This window comes from Neodiprion virginianus, chromosome 3, assembly GCF_021901495.1.
Source record: "Neodiprion virginianus isolate iyNeoVirg1 chromosome 3, iyNeoVirg1.1, whole genome shotgun sequence".
NCBI lineage: Eukaryota > Metazoa > Arthropoda > Insecta > Hymenoptera > Diprionidae > Neodiprion > Neodiprion virginianus.
In genome coordinates, this window is record NC_060879.1 from 8,551,176 (window position 1) to 8,571,152 (window position 19,977).

Consider the following 19,977-nt stretch of genomic DNA (forward strand, 5'->3'; position numbering starts at 1 on the left):
CTGAAACTCATCCAGCTAATGGAACAACGATTATATATATGTATGTGAATTGAGCCTATCGCTTGAATGCATTACAAAAAAGGCCGATTCAATTATTTCGTTCTATACAATGAACTCGTAAAATTCTCGAAAGTCCAGAAAAACTGTTTAACCAATACCATTCGGCAAAAATACACATTTCTATTATTCATGCATTGCGCAAATGAATTCACGACACGACTCTTTTCTGACAAGCAGTGTCGAATAATTTTTTTTTCACCACGGCAACCGCAACGCAAGTATCAAAAATGTATAGAAAATTTCAATTCTACGTGGCTTTGGAACTCGCAGCGAACCGAGTATATATCGGATCGTAGTTCGAAGACGGTCCGCCAGGCGGTTCTGCCTTCGGAATTCAACAACGGCTAGCGGCAGCCGGCAGATATCAGCAGTGCTGCCCACGGAACGGATCGGACGTTGAGGCAGCGCTGCGTGTTGCGTTCTTGGTTCAGCAGCGTAAAAAAGCGCGTAGTTTTTGCATTTTCCCGAGTGTCTATACTTATATTTCGTTACAAGTAATCGTACACAGTGTTCTACGTTCCTTGGGAAGAAAAAAAAAAATATTTGTATAAATAAAAGTTAGTCACGATGTAATAAATGATTCTTCTCATTGTAAGTAGTGGTTATTGTACATGTAGTTACGTATCGCGGCTATGTAACGAGATGTTGCGGAAGCGATAAAACACTATCATGTAGGTCTCTGGTACGGGTAAATAAACGAGAAAAGATCTTCTTTTCATATTTTTTTTTTTTTTTTTTTTCCGTTACTCATGTACCGGGACAGCTGGCAATTGGTAGATTAGTTTCTTCCGTTCGTTCAGAGCGGTTAAAAAAATCGCTGGTGCGGATTTGGTGAGTCGACATGCTGCAGGCGATGGATCCAACGCAGCTGGAGGACTCACCGAAGAGGCGATCAACCTTCTACGTATCTCTGGACGGGGAGTCGCGGCACTTGGCCAAAATAGCGAAGACGATACAATCCGGAGATTCGGGGGCCTTCCACCACGCCTGCAACACCTTTCCGATATGCGGATCATCCTCGAAGGGCTGTTCGGTCTCCGGAACGCCGAACCTCATGCTGACGCGGACGTCCAGTGCTGGAAGCGGGTTCGAACCGGAAGTCGGTAAAGTGCAGTCACTTTCGCGTCTCTTCGAGGCACCGGCGAACAACGGCACCACCAACAAGCCTGGGGAGCAGAAGGCGAAGAAGGTCGTTCGCGCGAGATCCTTCAAGACCATAGAGAAGTTCCAGAGTAGATTCACAGGCCGGAAGGCGGCCCCGATTATCCAGGAACAGCAGCCGGCTATTCCAGGTGTTCAGACCAAGGAGGACAAGCTTAGGGTTAGCGATGCCATCGCTGCTTTTGAGGCCAGTCCTAGAAATCTCGGAGGGCCGCTGGACCGCTCGGTAACCTCTGAATCTCTCAAGGAGAACGAGGGAACCACACCGATCGGAAAAACCGGAAGAACCAGGCAACTGGAGCCGGTGAAAAACTCCAAGCAGAGCAATGGAGGCGCTTTTACAAGTCTGATTCGAAGGACACACAGCACTAAACTCATCCGGAGCTCGAGTGCCTTGATCAGGACTGCCGGAAAGTATCCCTCGACCGACGAACATCCGCAGGGTCATGGATTCGAACGAAAGATGAATGGGCACAGGAACCACTTGGAGTGCATCGATCGGCTCAATGTCAACGTCGTTTTTGACGATGAGGAACGTCGCGATGAGACTGAGGAACCCGAGGATGGCGTGCATTCAGGTATAACACGCAGACGGAATAGAGATTTTTATAGTTCGTACTTGGGGATTGTAGAAAGATGTGTAACGTACAAAGAGCCGGCTGCGAGCTCAACCTTTGAGTAGCGAATGAATACCTTGCCACATGATTGGGAATCTACAGAACCTCTCCTGATCATTCGAGAGATTCGTGGTACCTAAGGATGAATCATCTGATTCGTATTTTTTCTCATCTGACATAAGTTGAATGATGCATTTGTCGATACTAACGCTGTTCTCGGTAACTAGTAATCACATTCATTTATTCATAAAAATGAGTTTGGCGTTATGAATATACACGAATTTTTGATGAAACTTTGTTTCGTTCGCTAATCTATAATATGGAATTATAAACTCGTTTTAAGAATCTTCTATCCCGGTAAGATTGAGCGAAACAGTCATTGAAGTACTTGAAATACATTTTCAATTTTCAAACTACCCAAAATCTCACCGCATGTATAAGAAACTCAAAGAGTACAGGTATCATCAAGCTCTGGTTAACGTAAATTAAAAAATGCTTATATTCACTAATTTATTTTCTTCTCGACTTTTCCTTACGGAAGCCCTGGAAAGCGATCTTTTATTTCAAACGCGTTTCGGTTAACTTTTTTATTCCAACGAAATATTCAACGTCGCCATCGCACGCCGGAAACTATTTTTTAGAACCCTTTCTTGTATTTTCAATTTACCACCAAAAAGCTAAAGCCGATAAACAGTTAATTTGATCTAGTTACGCACCAGAGTATTACGTTCCAAGTATTTCCTTCGCTTCTTTCCCTTTTATCTCTCCTCCGAATGAAGACGAGGCTCCAATTAATCGTCATCAGCTCGTTTACGCAATCAATAACGGTGATCGAATACGCCTCACTTCTCGTGCCGCTCGGCTGGTCGGGGCATCAGCAATAAGCGGGTCATACGAACAGCTGAGAACAATGGTGCAGGATGTTTTGCATACACCCGTTGCATTCGATGCCATGCGTCGCAGCTGTTAACTAATTTTAAACAAAACTCCGTTTTTCTTCATGGGCGGCGAACAACTTGCCCGTAAAAAAAACAAAAAAACAAAAACAAAACAGTACCCGAGCCACGTTCTATGAAAGTGATAAGCATTGTTCGACCCAATTTCAGTGCATTATTACTCAATTTCTCTCGGTGCAGCACTCCGTCAACTCAAGTGACCCGTTTCGGAGCATCATCCACAAATCGCGTGTTGAATATAGAATTTCATAATTTTTGGAATAGATTAGATTGATTCATAGAATGTATGCCGGGGAATTATATGTACAAGGTGCTTAAGTGTCATGTGACCATTATCTTTGAAGTTTTCTATTCTTTGTCAAATTATAAGAAAGAATCCGACTTCTGATTCGGACGATGATTAAGATCATCCTCAAGGAATTATAGCAATTAGGTATCTGGATAACCGAACCTAACCAATTCATTATCATTGGATTTCTTGTTTATTTATTACCACTGATATTACAATGTGACAAAAGTACTGACCAAGCATCTTCCAACTCCGTATCGTTGTTTTCATGGTATTAATCGTGTATCTGCATATCGACGATGGGTTCAGTGATAGTTGTAGAGATTTAACGATCATTGGAGCGTCTGGCCGTTGGACTGTTGCGGTCGTAGTATTCGTGGTGATAGTTGGTAGTACTCTACTCGACGATTTTAGGGACCTACTTGCACCAGCTTCCACCTGCGCTCGCTTCCAGGTGTTGGTATCGTGGCTATAGGTCCAGGGCCAAGTAAAGGTGCAGGTTAAATACGCTCTGCTCCTCCGACCTTCCTCGAAACTTATGGTGCATCTTCTCCCTCGTGATCGGATTGCCTGTGGGCACATCGCACGGTCGGATTTATCTGCCATGCATGTATGTACCTCGGTAGCTGCAAACGCTGCGAAGATTCTTTTGCCGATTAAAATGCACGTACACATGTTTGTGGTGGTGCAGACTCGTTGTGGAAAAATCTCGTCAGATGTCCGATACGCGTGCTAAGCCTCTCCTTCTCTTCCCCTCTCTCTCTCTCTATCTTTCGGTCTCCGATGTGCTGGGTGCTCGTAAAGCCCGCAAACCGTGATTTGTGGTTATCGACTTACTCGATACGCATTTACAATTGAGACCATTTTTATGACCACGATGTCATTCTAAGCAGGATATCTGACGGCACGTGAAGGTTGGGGACAGCTTTCAGCTTATCTTTCGTATACGGTACGGATGGATATTCGGTTTTCACATGAAAAAAATACACCTGAAACTAAATTTAATTTAAGCTGACAAACGAACTTCTTGGTACTGATAATTTTTTATTTATTTTTATTTTTTTGCTCATTCTTAATACTTCGAAATCAGCACCATTTTGAGGAAGGGTTAGTCACCTTTGAAACGAACTGGCATATTTTCAGAACACATTGAATAGAATGTACATGAGCCTGTCAAATGTGCGTCCTTTGTTTGTGTTTGTGACTCCTACTTTCATTGAACCGTTGAAGTCGTAGCATCGATCAAAACGGTAGAGTCAACTTGACTCGACCTCATGAACAAAGATGAGCGGTGGGCTCATTTTGCGCTAGAACAATGAACCGCAAGACTAGAAGAACGGAAAAATAGAAAATGAAAACGAATAAGAGAAAACTGATTCCTTGCGGCTTCTCTCTTGTTGGTGCGTAATCGAAAAGCTGATTGATTCGACTTTTCAAAACTGCTCCAAGCAGAAAACACACTTCGTGCGGTTTTTTACAATACCGAGTTTAGAATAACGCCTTTTTCAAAATGTATTCACTGCCTAACCATTCCTACTACATACCCATTGCGAAACAGACTCGTTCACTTGTCGTTCAATACCCGTTTCTTTTCATTTCGCACTTTGGTGCACGCATTGCTGCAGCATTCCATTCCGGTCTATTGTACATAGAAAATTCGCATTTGTCATTTAGTGCTAACTACTTACTCGATACCATTGTTTAACCAATATTCTACTCCACCGAATTAGGAGGGTACCTGGCGGCTCGAAAAAAGAGTCAAGCTTTGGTGTTTTTTTGCTCACAACCTATGGGAGGAAATGAACTGATTTATTTTTGGTTAAGTGTACATACATATTTATAACAAAACTTCAACAAACAAAAACACAACAGCCGCTGGAAAAATAATGTTTTTTTATCGTGTTCTCTAGTCGTTGCCGGTCGCCAGTTTGTTTTTTTTGTATTTTTTCTTTCTTTTTTCATTCAATGACGACCAACTGAAATTTAAGTACGAAAAATTTATAAAAAATTTCGCCGTTTTTAGAAAAGTATGATTGTCAACGATTTCCGAGTGTGCCTACGCGTATTTCGTGTAAATTTGAAATGGATCTATCGAGCGGTTCTCGAGATATCGTGTCCATTAGTTTCGAAAACAGTGTTTCGAGAAAAACGCGCTCAAAGATTTTACTGTGGTTCTGCAATTGTTTTGAAGGTAAAGAGTATAAGTGAATATTTTCAATTTTACCTTTAGTCATCAATGCTATGGTCCCCTGTAGCAATGCCTACATATGTATGTAGAAATTCACAGGGAATATTCTTAAGACATAAAACCTTTCAGAAAGTGCATAAAAATCGATATTTTGAACCCATCCAGATAGATGGGACCCCTTAAATACAGCAATCTGCTCGCGTAACGGTGTAAATTTTTGCGTGGTGTGCGAATACAGTATCTGTCTATTTACTACATAAACGTTTATGATTCAAAAAGGATGAAAAGAACGTCACGTTTTTTTTACCGCCTGCCGAGAAAATTTGTCGGATATTCATACAGGAATTAAACATATGCAATAGCGAGCTCACCATTTTTAATTGCTCAGCAAAACAAGAGAATTAAATAACATACTATACCTTGCAATGCTTGAATACTGTGGATTTATGCATACAAGCACGTATGTCTGTATTGTTATGCGACTAAATTTATTCGAGGCAAGCAAATGCATCGGAAATTTGTTTTGTTGCTAAATCGTGTTGCAGCAGTTTATATGACGAACGACGTACATGTGTTTTTATTTTATGATATACTAGCTAAATCGCCGTGGCTAATGAATCCTACAATATGGTCCTATGATTTATCATAGGCTTAATTTGACTATCGAGATGTTTGATACTTTGTACTATAGATGGAATGAAAAATGAAGGTAAAAAAATTACGCTATTAACACAACGTCAGTCTAAGAGATTCTAGACTCGCAGGCCTTGTACAATTAAGAACGTTCAACCTTGAGTCAATGAATATCTCACATCGTCACGTTCAATCAGGGCCAATTCCATGATAATTTATCCGAATTCAGCGGACGGATAGTGGGAATAGACCTCCCTCGTCTAAATGCTTACGATCCTGACGGGAGTTTTTGAAATTCAGCTGAGAAACTATTTTTTCAATATAGAAATTGATATTGAACGTAGGACAAAAGTCGTCTTTTAATATTTTTATAACTTCTGTCCATCGATTACAGCGTCTTGAATAGTTTTCGTAATATGCTTCTGAGTATGAAAAATGCTATTCGAAATAAAAACATCCGGCCCGCGGCTAAATCGTAACCTCAACTGACCACAAGCAGTCAACTTTCTCGTTAGACGAAAGATAAGCGTACTCGCAACCGGAGTCAAATTATAGAAAATATTTGTTTTCACTTTCAATATGTCCGGTACAAGCACAATGACTTTTTTGTTGGTTAACGTAGTGCAGGGTAAAAGAAAAGGGTCCCGAATTTTTGAACAACAACGGTTTCTCTAATAGCCGCTTAACTGCGATAATACGTTTAGAATTCCAAGAGGGTGAGACCAACGATTACGATATACTCAAAGCAGTGCAGAAAGATCATAAATGCACAGTAGGAAACATAGGTGAAACAAGCAACTTAACTCCGTCTCGAACACGTGAGTGTGTAAAGGAGCTGCTGGTGCCGGTGATAGTGGCTGGCTAAGAAGCTGACTCAACGGGTTCTGAATCAGCCGACATCTTGGCCTGAAGTGAACGGCATTTTTTGCCTACGGCACTCTGTGCCTCTCGCTGACGATGGAGTCACCGATACTCAGGCATCGTAATTGTGCTGGTGCTTGTTCTCTCGCCGCAAGTCGTACGTTTTGCCCCGTTACCAACACTACCTATATCGAACCAGGTACCTACTCGTAGTTTATGATAAGCCCAGTGCATACATACGCGCATTACTTTTACTCACAATCTACGCAACCAACTTCACTGCGGTTCACCGTAACCTATTTAGGCGCACTTAGTGCCAGCTGACTTTGACAAACGACGAGAAGAATACGAATTCAGAAAATAGTTAGTTGAATAAAAGGATCAGGGTTACCAACAACCCCTGGCTTAGCGATTAGCAATAATCCTTACAGCATGTTACACTTGCAGCATTGAAGTGTACTGATTAGCGTTTTTTTTTTTCTCCACAAACATGACTCGGATTTCGTAATTGTACCAAATACTTGAACGATGGTTTAATTTTAGCTATTAGGATCTTTGAGTTTCTGACAGACATTCTGAGAGACGACATGTTTTTGTCTTCCTTAATCCATAGATAGTATAGTTTGTAATGTACCTGTGTGACTGGTCGAATCTTTTCATCAGTAAAGAAAATTTCCATGTCTATCTTCGTTTATTCTATGGATGTTCTTACAGTTGATGTCGTCAATTTTCTTCTCATATGCAGGTTTAAACCAAATTCACAAAGTTCAACTCGATTATCATATGTATAATAGAATGTCATCTCTAAAGTTCATCTTTTGTGCCTGCTTTGTTTCATGCATAAGACTTCGAGACTTTTTGAGACCAGACTCAAAAGCCACGGGCTAAAACGCATTCTTTCAGTGCACGCAGCATCGCGTATCTGTAGCATTGGAGCGAACGTTACGCCGCGAGTCTGATCTTATATTTGCTTGGTGCCCGGCGCCGTTCCACTGACCTCTGACCCCTTTTTTGTGCCCTACGAAAGATGATGAAAAAACGCGATCACAGGGAACGAGATTGAGCGAAGGGAGAGGATCCAAAAAAGTAAACCACGTCTACTGTGACTGCTCGTTCAGCGATCTATTGCCTATTAGTATAATCGCGGGGGCATTAAGCTGATCTCTACGTACAGTGCACAATGGGCCCTTGAATGCTGCCAGTTCGCCTAATACTCGTTATTATATGCAGGTTTATACATTGCGCATTTACTCGGGTATTGTAATTGATCAAAGTCCATGGGGTGCGTAGCCAGGAGTTGCAGGCTACTCTGACCCAACACACGATTAGTATTGGCAAAACCCGTTTTTTTCTATTCTTCTCGCGAAGGGGATTTCGGGCACGTATGATGATTTTGCATGACATCCAGAGATCATGATGCGTTGATGCTACCGCTGGAATTGGTCCGCAAGCCTACACTTTGACACTGGTACTAACTGTGAAGATTTATTTCACCAAGTATAATGCACATATGCCAACCAATAATTTAGCGAACTAGTTGATTTGACCATCACTCGTCGTAAAGTTAATGCAACTCGTGAATTGAACTAATGGTTGAAATGATCAAGAAGTCCTTGATACTCGTATCCATCGCATAAATCATACATCATAAATAAAAGCAATTCACTGAACATTTGACCAATGTAACCAAGTATTCATACCTCGAAGTTTATCAAACATTTACTACAGTCACTTCAGAAAATTTACATTGTGTGTCATTCAGTTCTTTTGTTTGGGTTTTCGTGTTTTTTCTTCCTCTGTATCAGAATAACAAAATGTAATATTAGGTGGTCATCATAGCATCGCGAAATGACCTTTGCTAGTGCCTCCCACTCGATTTGTCATTCGTATTATTATCTAGTCTCACACCATGATTGTGTAGGCAGGCTTCGCGGCAGATGGGCGTTGATGACTTTGAGCAAAATGCCGGCGAGTGCGTGCAATGATGCAAACACCTGCATGAAGAGATACAGGGAAATACACAAGTCGAAGGCAAAGAAGACAGCGGTGATTCAGTGCAGCATTCAGATAACGTCGGTCCTCCTTTATCGCGTTCGCTTGTTGTTGAATAATATCAAACTTGGCACGATATTGAATTACGTGACCATAACGCACTTCCGCGTAGAAATAGACCCAACATTCATATTCCCATCGTGCAACGTGTTGCTGAAATTACTTCATTGCTAAATTGCTGGAAATTGGAGTTAATTCTAATTTCGCTTTCGCATTATATATACAACGTGCATATGTGTAACCCTACGTAACACGAATTCTATAAGTTTCCCGATCTGTTTCCGCAAGGTTTCAACGCCTCGAACCGCACAATCCCAATGGCGATGATGATGATTTACGTATATTTTTAGATCCTCCCTCATCGTCGCTTCGCTCATCCCACAGGCTTACATACGAAATGTATCTTCTCTATCCTACATCGCATGACTGAATATCTCTTTGAACCCACCTCGGAGTCCCACATAATGAAAACACGTATTATACCCGGGTTTAATTAAGGCTGGAACGCAGCTTTGTTCTTGCCGAATTCCTACTTGCATGATTACGTTAACAGCACTACAGCGCCCGTTTCTCGTTGTTATTATTAATATTGTTACGAAGCCTGCGTGGATATTGCCGCTGCATATCGCTACTCTCGTAACTATAGATACGTATAATTGGTATGTGAATTTCGGAAGCAGTAAAATGACTGTCTGGCGTAGGCACAATTTCGTTTCCTGGGTAGCTGACTCCGAATTATTCTGGTTGCGCTATACCCGATTTCTACTTTCTATACATCGAGTGATACCTGCGTGCAGTTGAGAAGCTAATTATAGCTAACTGTGTACATATATACGTACTTGCCTAGATGCATACAAGAGTTACGGCATAGACATAGACTGAAAAGAACTGGACTTCCCGATATTTTAACAGCAGCTCGTTTCTTCCTCAAATCTTATTTCCAGACCTCTTTGACGAGTCGATTCTTCTTTCGCAGACGTAAATGAAACGTTGCTGTTATGTAACAATACATTTTAGTACTTTTCTCTTTTTCTTTGTATGCCGATATTATCACATTCTTCGGCTTAAACTGAGCAAGAGGCGGCCCACAATTTGCATGGCAAATTGTGTGGAAGAATGTGAATAATTTCTAAAACCTTAAGCGAGGTGAATTCCAACTCTGACGACTGAGAACTATAATCGGTGTATGAAAATTTCTATAAATATCTGAGACAGCTGGCTGACGATTATTCCTTGTGAGACGTGAAATTCAGATGAATGTAGAAGTCTATTTTTCTTTGTATTACACAAAATCCCGTAAAACTTCGTTTCGTTCCTGTTTTGGAGCAATCAGATGAAGTTAACAAAATAGATGGGTTGCATTTTTCAATCACGCCTTGATAAATTTTTATCACAGAAGTGAGTGGGCTATATTCTAGTGTGTAATACACAAGCATTAGTCCGAAATGATATTCTGCATCATGCAAAAGTTTCATACGTAAACTTATTCGTGGAAACGTTGGTTTCCCCTCCAAACTCATGTGACTCATGGGAGTAGAGCGAGATGTATCCGGTTTTTCCCTCCTTTCTCTCTTCCTCTTCTAATTATCACTGCAGCATACTTTGGATGTTCGTGTTCCCTGCCTTGCCCATTTCGTCGTCGTCGACGCCGGGTTATTCGCCGCGTGCAGTCATTGCTCTGTTGATATCTTTTATTAGATCCATTCCTTAGGATATGTGTCACACGTTGGTACGATAGGCACACTTTCTTCTCGATAATTTCTTTGCCAACGATGTAAGTAGGCATGTACAAGTATAGATTTACACAACTGAAGAAAGTTAGTAAGCTAAACGTACGGATGACAGTAAAACTTATTGAAGGTTAAGGATGCACCGGGTTTACAGTCTGAAAGAAAAGTTTTTCAACCGAAATATCGCAAATGACGAGTAAAGTGATTCGAACTGAATTTCATCCACACAATATCGCCTCTACAACAAAAAAATTCCAAATTCTATGAATTCGAACCGAAAAAGCATATTTAATAGTAATACTAGATCAGTCACGTTCTTGCTGTACATTTTTGATATTAACAATCTGAGCATGTTTTTTGACCGGTTTTATCAAATTTTACCTCATTTATGTTGTTGTAGATAATGTCTTTGTAATTCCTTAGTTAATTACGAAAACGTCGTATTATGCCAAATACTGATTGCGTTGTAATTGATAAACTTAATATTCGTGGAAGAACATGTTAATAATTTTGAATATTCATTGCAGGAAGTTTCTGGAAAATCCACTTACAAACGAAAAAATCCCTGACTCATTGCAAGTGAATGAATAATAAACACAACTGAACTATTTCTTTTGGCCAATCAACTAATCTTCAGTCGAATAATCTAAACTCTTTAAAACTCTGATATCATCATCATTTTTGTTCTACTCATTTTTTTATTGGACTGTACGCCTGATGTATCCTCAACGTGGCTTATGTGGGGCTTTCTTTGTCAACCGAAGCACTTTCATCGTCTGCCAGACTGCGTAGGAAACCGCTGCTGGGATTCTGCTCCCCCTCCCAGTTTTCCTTCTCGAAGTTCTAAAGAATGTCCCAGAAGTCAAAAAACAATAAGTTACCCAGTTGACAACAGAGAAAGGTCCAGAGAAAATTGACTGTGCAAAAAATGGCGACTTAACCTCTCAGTTCGTTAGTATAAAAAGGATCTGTACTGGAGGTGAATAAGATACGGGAGGGGAGAAAACGGATACTGAGAATGTTGGTTTTTGCTCTGACTTATTCAGACGCATTAACGCAACATGGTGTGGAACACATGCGTGTGTTTCGAGGACTAAGAATACCTATCCAGCACCCACTTACCCTCCCGTAGCAAACGAAATCCGGGTGGATGTAAATTTTAAGCTCTCTACGGGACGGGAATTTGTGGATCGTTGGGATGAGTCGGGCGGGTTAGTTTCGTTTCACGACATCCGGTCCAGTCCCTTCCCTTGCCTTCTCTTCCTCTCGTGGCTAATAAGCTGTACCGAATTATGCAAATACGGGTACAAAGGCGGCGTGGCGTTCACCGCAAGCCCCACGTCTAACATAAAAGCGAGGACTCGGGCTTTGGCCAAAGCTGCAGTGCATGCAGAGGTGCTCTTTCAGCCACGGGCCCGCAACATGCCTGTCTCTCTGTGTACGCCACTTCACACGACCATAAACAAACGGCAAAAAAGTAACTTTCATCCTCGAAAGACTGATGCCAGCGACGCGACGCACCGTCGCCATCGCCACTGGCAGCTCATTTCAGTCGCCCTCCGGTCGCCTCTGGATGAAAAGGGATGAAAACGGATAAAAAGAAGGGGTGCAGGCCTTTATATGCGATGATTACAGAACTGTAACGCCCTGTCATGACTGGCACATACGGTGATTGTACTCCTAGAGGCTGTAAAAGGTTAAACTTCTAATATCATCTGAATGGACACAGATACTACGAAACGTTGATAAAGAAATCCTCCATTGCAGTGATTACTCCTGACAAAAATTTGTGCAATCCAACAAACTTCAGGATGCAGGAATCAGATTGAAGTGAAACATTAATGAGATCCTTTACCCGTTTCCCGGGCAGCAAAATACGTCGAATTTCATTCGTGCTAAGGATCCAAACTCCAAATGGTCAAAACACCAAGTAGCACTTCCATTTTTTCAAAGTATGTGAGGGGAATTGGGTTAATGTCATGTGCGAATTGTTCGTTAATCATTAGTATGATTTCGAATTTGAACTCCTGGTGGCTTACTGAACGATTCAGAACATTCTTCAATAGCCAGATTCTTCGGTAAATACTTAGAGTCAATTATTCCGAAAGAGAACACCACGAGAGATGGCTTTCAGTATGATTTGTAGCCGTTGATTGTGAGTCAATAACTGGATTGAAAATATGCATGCGCTGTAACGATACCAGAAACAAAGGCAAACAAGAAAGAGACATGACGTAAAACCACGTGGGACCCCTGAGGCATTTCGTCACCAATGCCTCATACACCATTTCGCCGCAGAAAAATTACAATACAAATGATAACAAAAACACCGTTCCAGCGGCTTAGGATCAATAGACTTTTTGTTTGGACTATGGAGTGTCGGATGCTGCTGGAGGAGTGACTGCATCTTCATTCACGATTGCCTAATGCCTGCCAGCGTGACGAAATGATTTCGTATGCTGTTTTACGCCGATGGTTATACAACAATATGAGCATGAAAAAAGGGTGAACTGTGCGCTCAGACTGGCCGATAAGCGATTATCGCCATGACCGAGTAGGATTAATTGCTCATTTAATATGTATCTTATACTAGTTGGAATCGGAGCATATGTTCAAGATGTTGATTATGCAGAGGATGATGGATTGAAATGCTCTTGTGCGGATGAAGTAGGCATACATATATGTATGTTGTACGCGTGTGTATATGTATAGGCGTCAGGCAGACTCCATTTACTTCTGTAGCACTCATCTCAGGAGCACCTCGATGCGGTCGCCTCGCTGCAGCGAGCGGCGTGGTACGTATTTCAAACAGCTGCAGTAACGTAACACTGGATCTTGACGTTGGGAAACCTGAAATAAAAATACTTCCTATTCCTGCAGCCTACACTCATCTAATACAGTCGAAGTAACAGAGCATTGCTTGTGTGCTGGATACATAAATATAAGCAGGCGATACTAGACTGACTATTCCTCCTGCTTGTAATCGATTAAGGGTGTATTTTTGAAGGACTCGAGTCTCCCAAAAAGCCCTACCAGCGGCATACTTCTGTTTCAACAGTTAGTCGGTTAGCCTCTCATGGAACAATCGTGTTATTTTCAGAATTTTTTCTAAGCTGCCTCTTATGGTTACAGATATAGCTGTAAAGGTATCATGGGAGTTTGAATCTTGTGATCTCTTTGGTTGATCGGAAAAGATTATGGTGGGAAAAAGCACCAAGAATATTTTTTCCAACTAAGTGGTAGTGTTGAAATATTTTGGATTTGTAAACGTACTTTCAAGTTTTCAGTATTCTTTTAATGATGTTGTGTTTTGGTTTGTTGATGATTTCATACTCGAGAATGTTACGCAAGTAATGATTCTTTACATCGTTTCTTTTAACCAAGCGTAAAACATTAATTACACTACTAGAAGAATATCGATCCCTGCCACGCCACGTACATGCATATGAAATATTAAAAAAATTTACGAAGTCATTTTGGATTCACATTAAATTCTGATATGGCATGTGTGCTCCCTTCAAATTCAAGGAACATTCCATGAAATATTCACCCATGAAATTTTACGAAGTATATCTTTGCATCTTTTGAAACGCGGTGATATTCCGTGAACACTTTGAACTAATCTGTAATCTTTTCTAAAGTCTGGATAACATCTCATGGAGTATTCTCAAGCACCCATGAAATCCGTAAAATAAAATTCCATGAAAAATTCCTAAACTCTTGAAAATTTAGTGTAAGTATATTTTGAAGTGACCAATTTTTTTAGTGTAAACGTTAATGAATATGATTGTTTTGACCTCAATAATGACGAATAAGTATTTGTTTCTTACATATGAAGGTCAGTGAAAAAACGTCAATTTGTTTACGTTTCGGCCCGGGTGGGAACCCTCCTCAGAACGAATTTTTTTTAATAATCTGATGCGAGAATTTTTTGAATGATAAAACTTAATGTGGACATGACGATGAAACATACTTACAGAATAAAATTTTAAAATACACTGCTACATTACAATTATACAGTGCAATACGGAACTCCCAAGTTAGAATCTTGGATCACATTTACTGGCAAGGAACGACGGACGTTGAAATTCATCGTTACAATTTCAACGTCCGTCCTTTCTTGTCAAAAAATTCTCACACCACCATTAAAAAAAATTGGTTCTGAGGAGGGCCCATACCCGGACCGAAACGTAAACATATTGACGTTTTTTCACTGACCTGCATATCTAAGAAACAAATACTTATTGGTAAAAGTTAATATTTAAGGTTTGAAAAATCGGCATGGTTCGATTGGAACGGACTTCGAAGAATCGGTTGATCGGTTCGTTGATTCGAATGCATTCCTCACTTAACAGCCGCTTTCATTGTGATTGCGTTCAATTGTTAGTGTCAACGCTCTGAGGTTTCGTTAATGCGTTTTACAAAGAACCGTTTTGTTTACTCGCTCCCAAAACCGATTGACCATTCGCAGGGAAAACAGCGTAAAAGTTGAATGTATTTTGCAGAATGGTAAAGTAAATTTTGATATCTCGTATTTACACGAATGTAACGCAATGGAATTCCAAAAGGCCACGCCTGTGAGTTGCAACAGCAGTGAAAGATACAAGAGGAGCCATTGATGAGAGAAGAACAAAGTCGTGGTATCACGAACGTCACACATGCATGTATGCGCACGGTTGCGTTGATCTCCGTTCTCTGCAGCGTCACTCACTAATTGTGAAAGAGAAAAAGAAAGAAGATGAGAGACTGCAGTCTTGTCAATCAGCGGAATTAAAACGGAGAAAATAATTACCGGCGTAGACATACGGACGGATGGATCAAGGGAGTGCAAGGTACCAGAAGACTCCGGTTTCAGCCGTTATCTGAGTTGCACGTAATTATAATGTGTCTGTTGAATTCTTGCGTTATTGCGTTCGTTATTGCCATTGTCATTACCATTGCCTCGAAGTCAATTTGAGTGGCAGTTCACTCCAAAGCGATATTGGCAGCACCTGCCACCGCAAGCTAAGCAAACGTCAAACGGTAGCAAGCTGTGGATACACGTGTGATCGCGATTTTATCCACTGTTTCTACCCTTTTGAAGTGGGAGTAGAGGAGGTGAGTTCTGGCATCTGCCATCCTGTCCACCGTTGCGTGTCTGTCGGTCGATTTTAAATTGCAGGCACCACGCCGCTCTAATTACCCTTGGTAGTAATGATTCGGATATGAAACAAGTCAAGCGATCTTGACATTGATAAGCTGATTCTAACCCGATTAAACTAACGCATGCAACAACGTTGCCTCCCAGGTTTAAATCCATCGCTTATTAGTCAGCTACTACCAGCAATGGTTCCGGTTTCACCGGGCAACCGGTTGTCTATCTTGAATTACGACATCTGAGCCGTGGGTTAACACGCGACTATTGATTAGAGCTAAAATGTCATCAACCTAATTGTGGTGTTCTGTATATACTTGACACCACCAGTTCTGGGTTGGAAGTACGTTCGGTTTTCCACGTTCGCGGATCAAAGATTAAAACCAGATTCGATCGTTTCACCTACTGGAAATACGTCAGCAATCACGGATCGATTAATGAAACGTGAAATATCAGGTACGAGGGGCGTATTTTTTTACCTCTTCAGTATTTTTCAAGCGTTCATTCGCAGGCTCGCCTGAGTACCTCAGAGCAAGTACGAGGCACTTTGTGTTCCTTCCAATCGAGTGAATCTCAGAGCGAGTCGAGGACTCCTACGGAATTTACCGCGGATAATGTAACGGCAGGGTCTCAAATTTGCCCTCCGGACTCTGGCAGGACCACCATGAAGAACCAGTTGCTCACTTGGGAAATTCGAGCCCATGTGTTATGAATTGCGTTACGAGCGGATGACGTGCTTGATTGTTTGGGTCAAATCGGTCGTTCAGAATGAAAACGAAAAATAAATTGCTAGAGTTTTTGTGAGCCACACCATCTGAATGTGTGCAGCAGCTGTTCTCTTTCTCTCCAAATATTAATCGCGGAAAATTATTGTCCCATTCCTCCCCACCCATTTGCCTGAAACGCTTATCCTCTTTCCCTGCCGCAGTATGACCGAATATTCTGCAAGTATTTACGTCAGAGCCATTTCATCCGGAAGTCGCTGTCGCCATGGAACTGGAGATGAATTGTGGGATGGTTCTTCTACAGAATCCTTAAATCAGTTACGATCCGATGACTTTTTTCAATAGCTTCAAATCCCTCTGTCACTGCGGGCTCGCATGTGACATGAAGTAACGTACGAGTCAGTCGTGACACACCGAAATCATATTCAAAATGACGGAACTCACGCCTGCTGCTGCTGCTGGTTACACGGCTACTCATCCCTGCACTGGAATATAATGTCGAATGCATGTGGGCATGATAAACAGTAAAAGGGCGTTGCCGGTGTTGACGTCGGTCTCTGTGTCGCGAAACAACCATCCCCGATTTTGATATTCTCATTAGCAAAGCAGTGGTGCACGATTCACTCAACCACTCGTACGATTTGCACAATTTCAATCAACTGCATTTATTTTCTTGAACAGTATAGTAATGAATCGGTGTACTTGGAAAGTCGTTCACCTTGAAACGGTGCCTGAGTGATGAAAAATGCGATAGGAAAGATCGAACGCATTTTTTTTTCGCCCATGAGCAACCGTACGCATCTGAATAACCAGTCGGAATGACGTCGCCTTGTTGTCCCGTGCTTTTTTTTTTTTTGTCCGTGCTAGACTTCACGGCTCAACGTCATTTATAATATAATCGCGCGTGCTAATAGTCGTCGCATTAGTGGCACTTTTGGCTCACCCCATCTGAGGGGTAGCCCATAATAGAGCGATAAATTCGACGGTCCGAACCCCCATGTGTGGAAGGACTTGATACAATACGAGGCAGAGGCATGTAGCTTGCGAAGCGTCGACTGTATCCTGCGTTAACAATCATTTATGTATATTCGCTCTCCGACTGACTAGCTGCCTAGCTGTCTTCTCGATGAACCCAATTGCATGTGAATACTTCACGATGGCATGAACTGGTTCATCCTCAGCATTGAACTCGTCCACACTTCGTACTGAACAGTTGCTAGAAATACCCATTTGAAGTGCTATTAATTTCTCTTCTTTGCACGTGACACATAGTAAGAATTGGCACAATTTCGAGTATGTATTAAATCCCTTTTTTTTACACTGTTAGAAATGCGGTGTTAAATGAAATACCGACAATATTCTGTAGAACTCCACACCATGTTGGTGTTCACTTTACGACCACTTGGTGTCAAGAATCGAACGATTTACACTGATGATGTTTAATCTTATACTAATCGGTATGGACTATTGTTGATACCACGAATTTTCTGACAGTGTATGAAAATTTGAGCATTACCGATCTGGAATAGAGAATAGAAGACTCTACAACAAAGTGCACGACTCAAAATCGTGAAAACCAGTTATTTCCTTCTTGCAGACAGTTCTCCAAATGGATCTATAGACATTTTTCTTCTGGATTTTGGGATTTGGGTTTATTAAGTGGTTGTTCTTTTTTTGCAAGATTGAGTTTCGCAGGTTCGATATATAAGTATTTTCGAAAACGCGTTGATTTTTATATGGCGAACTATTAAACTGTCTATTATTCATGTTAGAAGAATCAGTCTTACATCAATTCTTTAGTATTCGACTCCTGCAGGACTATGCATATAAATGCATACATTACGCAGATGGATGAATTGTTCTCCAGATAGAAAGTCCCGCCTAGCTGTTCAATGAATACGAAATGAAAAGCGTTAAACCGTGCATTACCTGCATTTTGGATAGTAACAGCGATCAAGACTTCTAGGTCAACTGCACGGCGGCAAATTCTAATTGGACAAACAATAATTACTACTGCGTTTTATTCCATGCCTACCCTTTGTGCAACGTTGTACAACGTTTCCCGACGACAAGGCAACGAAGCGCTGCTACTGCAGATGCCGCAGTTAAAATGGTTAAAAAATTCTTTTAATTACAAAGGGCTCTCGGCGAAAGGTGCAGTCATGCAAATGCAGTCGACCTAGCTACGTGCATATGGTGGACAGCATATTGGGCAGTGTTCATCGAACGGTGCAGCGGTGGAAATAATGAAACCCATTGCTGGCGTCGCTGCTGCTGTTACTGCTGATTGATTGATGTCGATTTTTCTCTCGTCGTAATTTACGGCTCTCTTCAGCCAACGTGTAGGGTTTATTATGTCCAAACCGAGTCTCCCTCTTTCGGCATAATTATTGTCCTCGGATTTTCTGTTTCGTTATTTCGCACTGATTCAAATTTACTTTTTGAGCGATTATGTTTACAGTATAAAATTTTGCAGTTCGTATGGAAATTTCACGAATACGACGAACAAATGTAAAAATTTTAGTACGGTACAAATGTCGACAGATTTTTTCATCCTGTTCGTTAAATTTGTTTCAAACATTTTTCGTTATATTCCCAATTCACATGAGTAATTTTTCTCGACACATTGCGATAAATTGACTAATTGCAGGCACAACCCACTCGCAGATTTCTATAACATAAAAATTCACGATTCGCAGATGTAACAATAAATTAAACGCTTTGAATAATTGTCGTACTTCATTTCTTGAACTTTCATATTTTCATATGCGTTGGATTCTTGTTATTGAAAGAATCGATGGTGTCGGGTATTCACATACAAATGCCAACGAGCTGGCAAAGATCGATATTTTTATCCATCACCGTCTGAATATTTCACAGATTCGATCGTTAAATATAACTGGCCTAATTCTTAAATATCTCCGTCTGGTTCAGAAGATGGAAAATGATCCTTGCTAAGATCATTATTCAGTCACCATAGCGTGATTGAAATTTAGGAACAATTTGAAACTACATTATTTTGCGAAATTAAAGTCCAGGCATTTCCATACAAGCGTGTTTTTATTGTATACGTCTGTCATGGTGTATTTTTATGGTGGCATGTGTACGTTTATCTCATACGATACACATGATATGATATCATGTATTGTGGTGTTTCTTTAGGAAGCAGCATTTTACTTTCTTCCGGCCTGAAAAACTTGCACGTAAGAAGAGAAAATAAAAAAATACTCGATAATCCAGTTTTGAATGTCCGCTCTCAGAATTCGAAGTTTTCCCATTCGAATGATATGGGAAAGATGTCATATTTTTCTAATGGTTACCACTCAGGTGCATTTGATGATAGGGATTTGTTTCTAGGAACATTTTGTAGAGAAATTGATTTCGTTGAATTTTCGGCGTAAAGTCAAGAGTTTGGCCGCTAAAGACGTTTGCTTACAGGACACATAGTTGAGAAATTAATTCTCTACAAAATACTTCCAGGATTAAGTCCATATCATTAAATGTGGCTGGGTGGTTACGATAAAAGAAGTCAAAAAAAAAAAAAAAAAAAAACAGATCGTCCCCATTTTAC

The 19,977-nt window shown here is 40.9% G+C and overlaps 1 protein-coding gene across 16 annotated transcripts in view; it reads left to right on the forward strand.

The window, feature by feature from the left end:
• The window catches only part of LOC124301442 (ras GTPase-activating protein raskol), a 241,148-nt gene that overhangs the window by 191,321 nt on the left and 29,850 nt on the right, over positions 1-19,977 (forward strand). For 4 of the 16 annotated variants that reach the window (XM_046756475.1, XM_046756476.1, XM_046756478.1 and 1 more), the window contains exon 1: positions 416-1,799. The exons of 11 other annotated variants lie outside the window; for them this stretch is intronic. In XM_046756475.1, coding sequence (XP_046612431.1) covers positions 902-1,799 — 898 coding nt within the window. In that variant the 5' untranslated portion in view covers positions 416-901. Of the gene's footprint in view, positions 1-415; positions 1,800-19,977 lie in introns of those variants that run through there. One more of the 16 variants, XM_046756471.1, reaches the window with a different exon arrangement.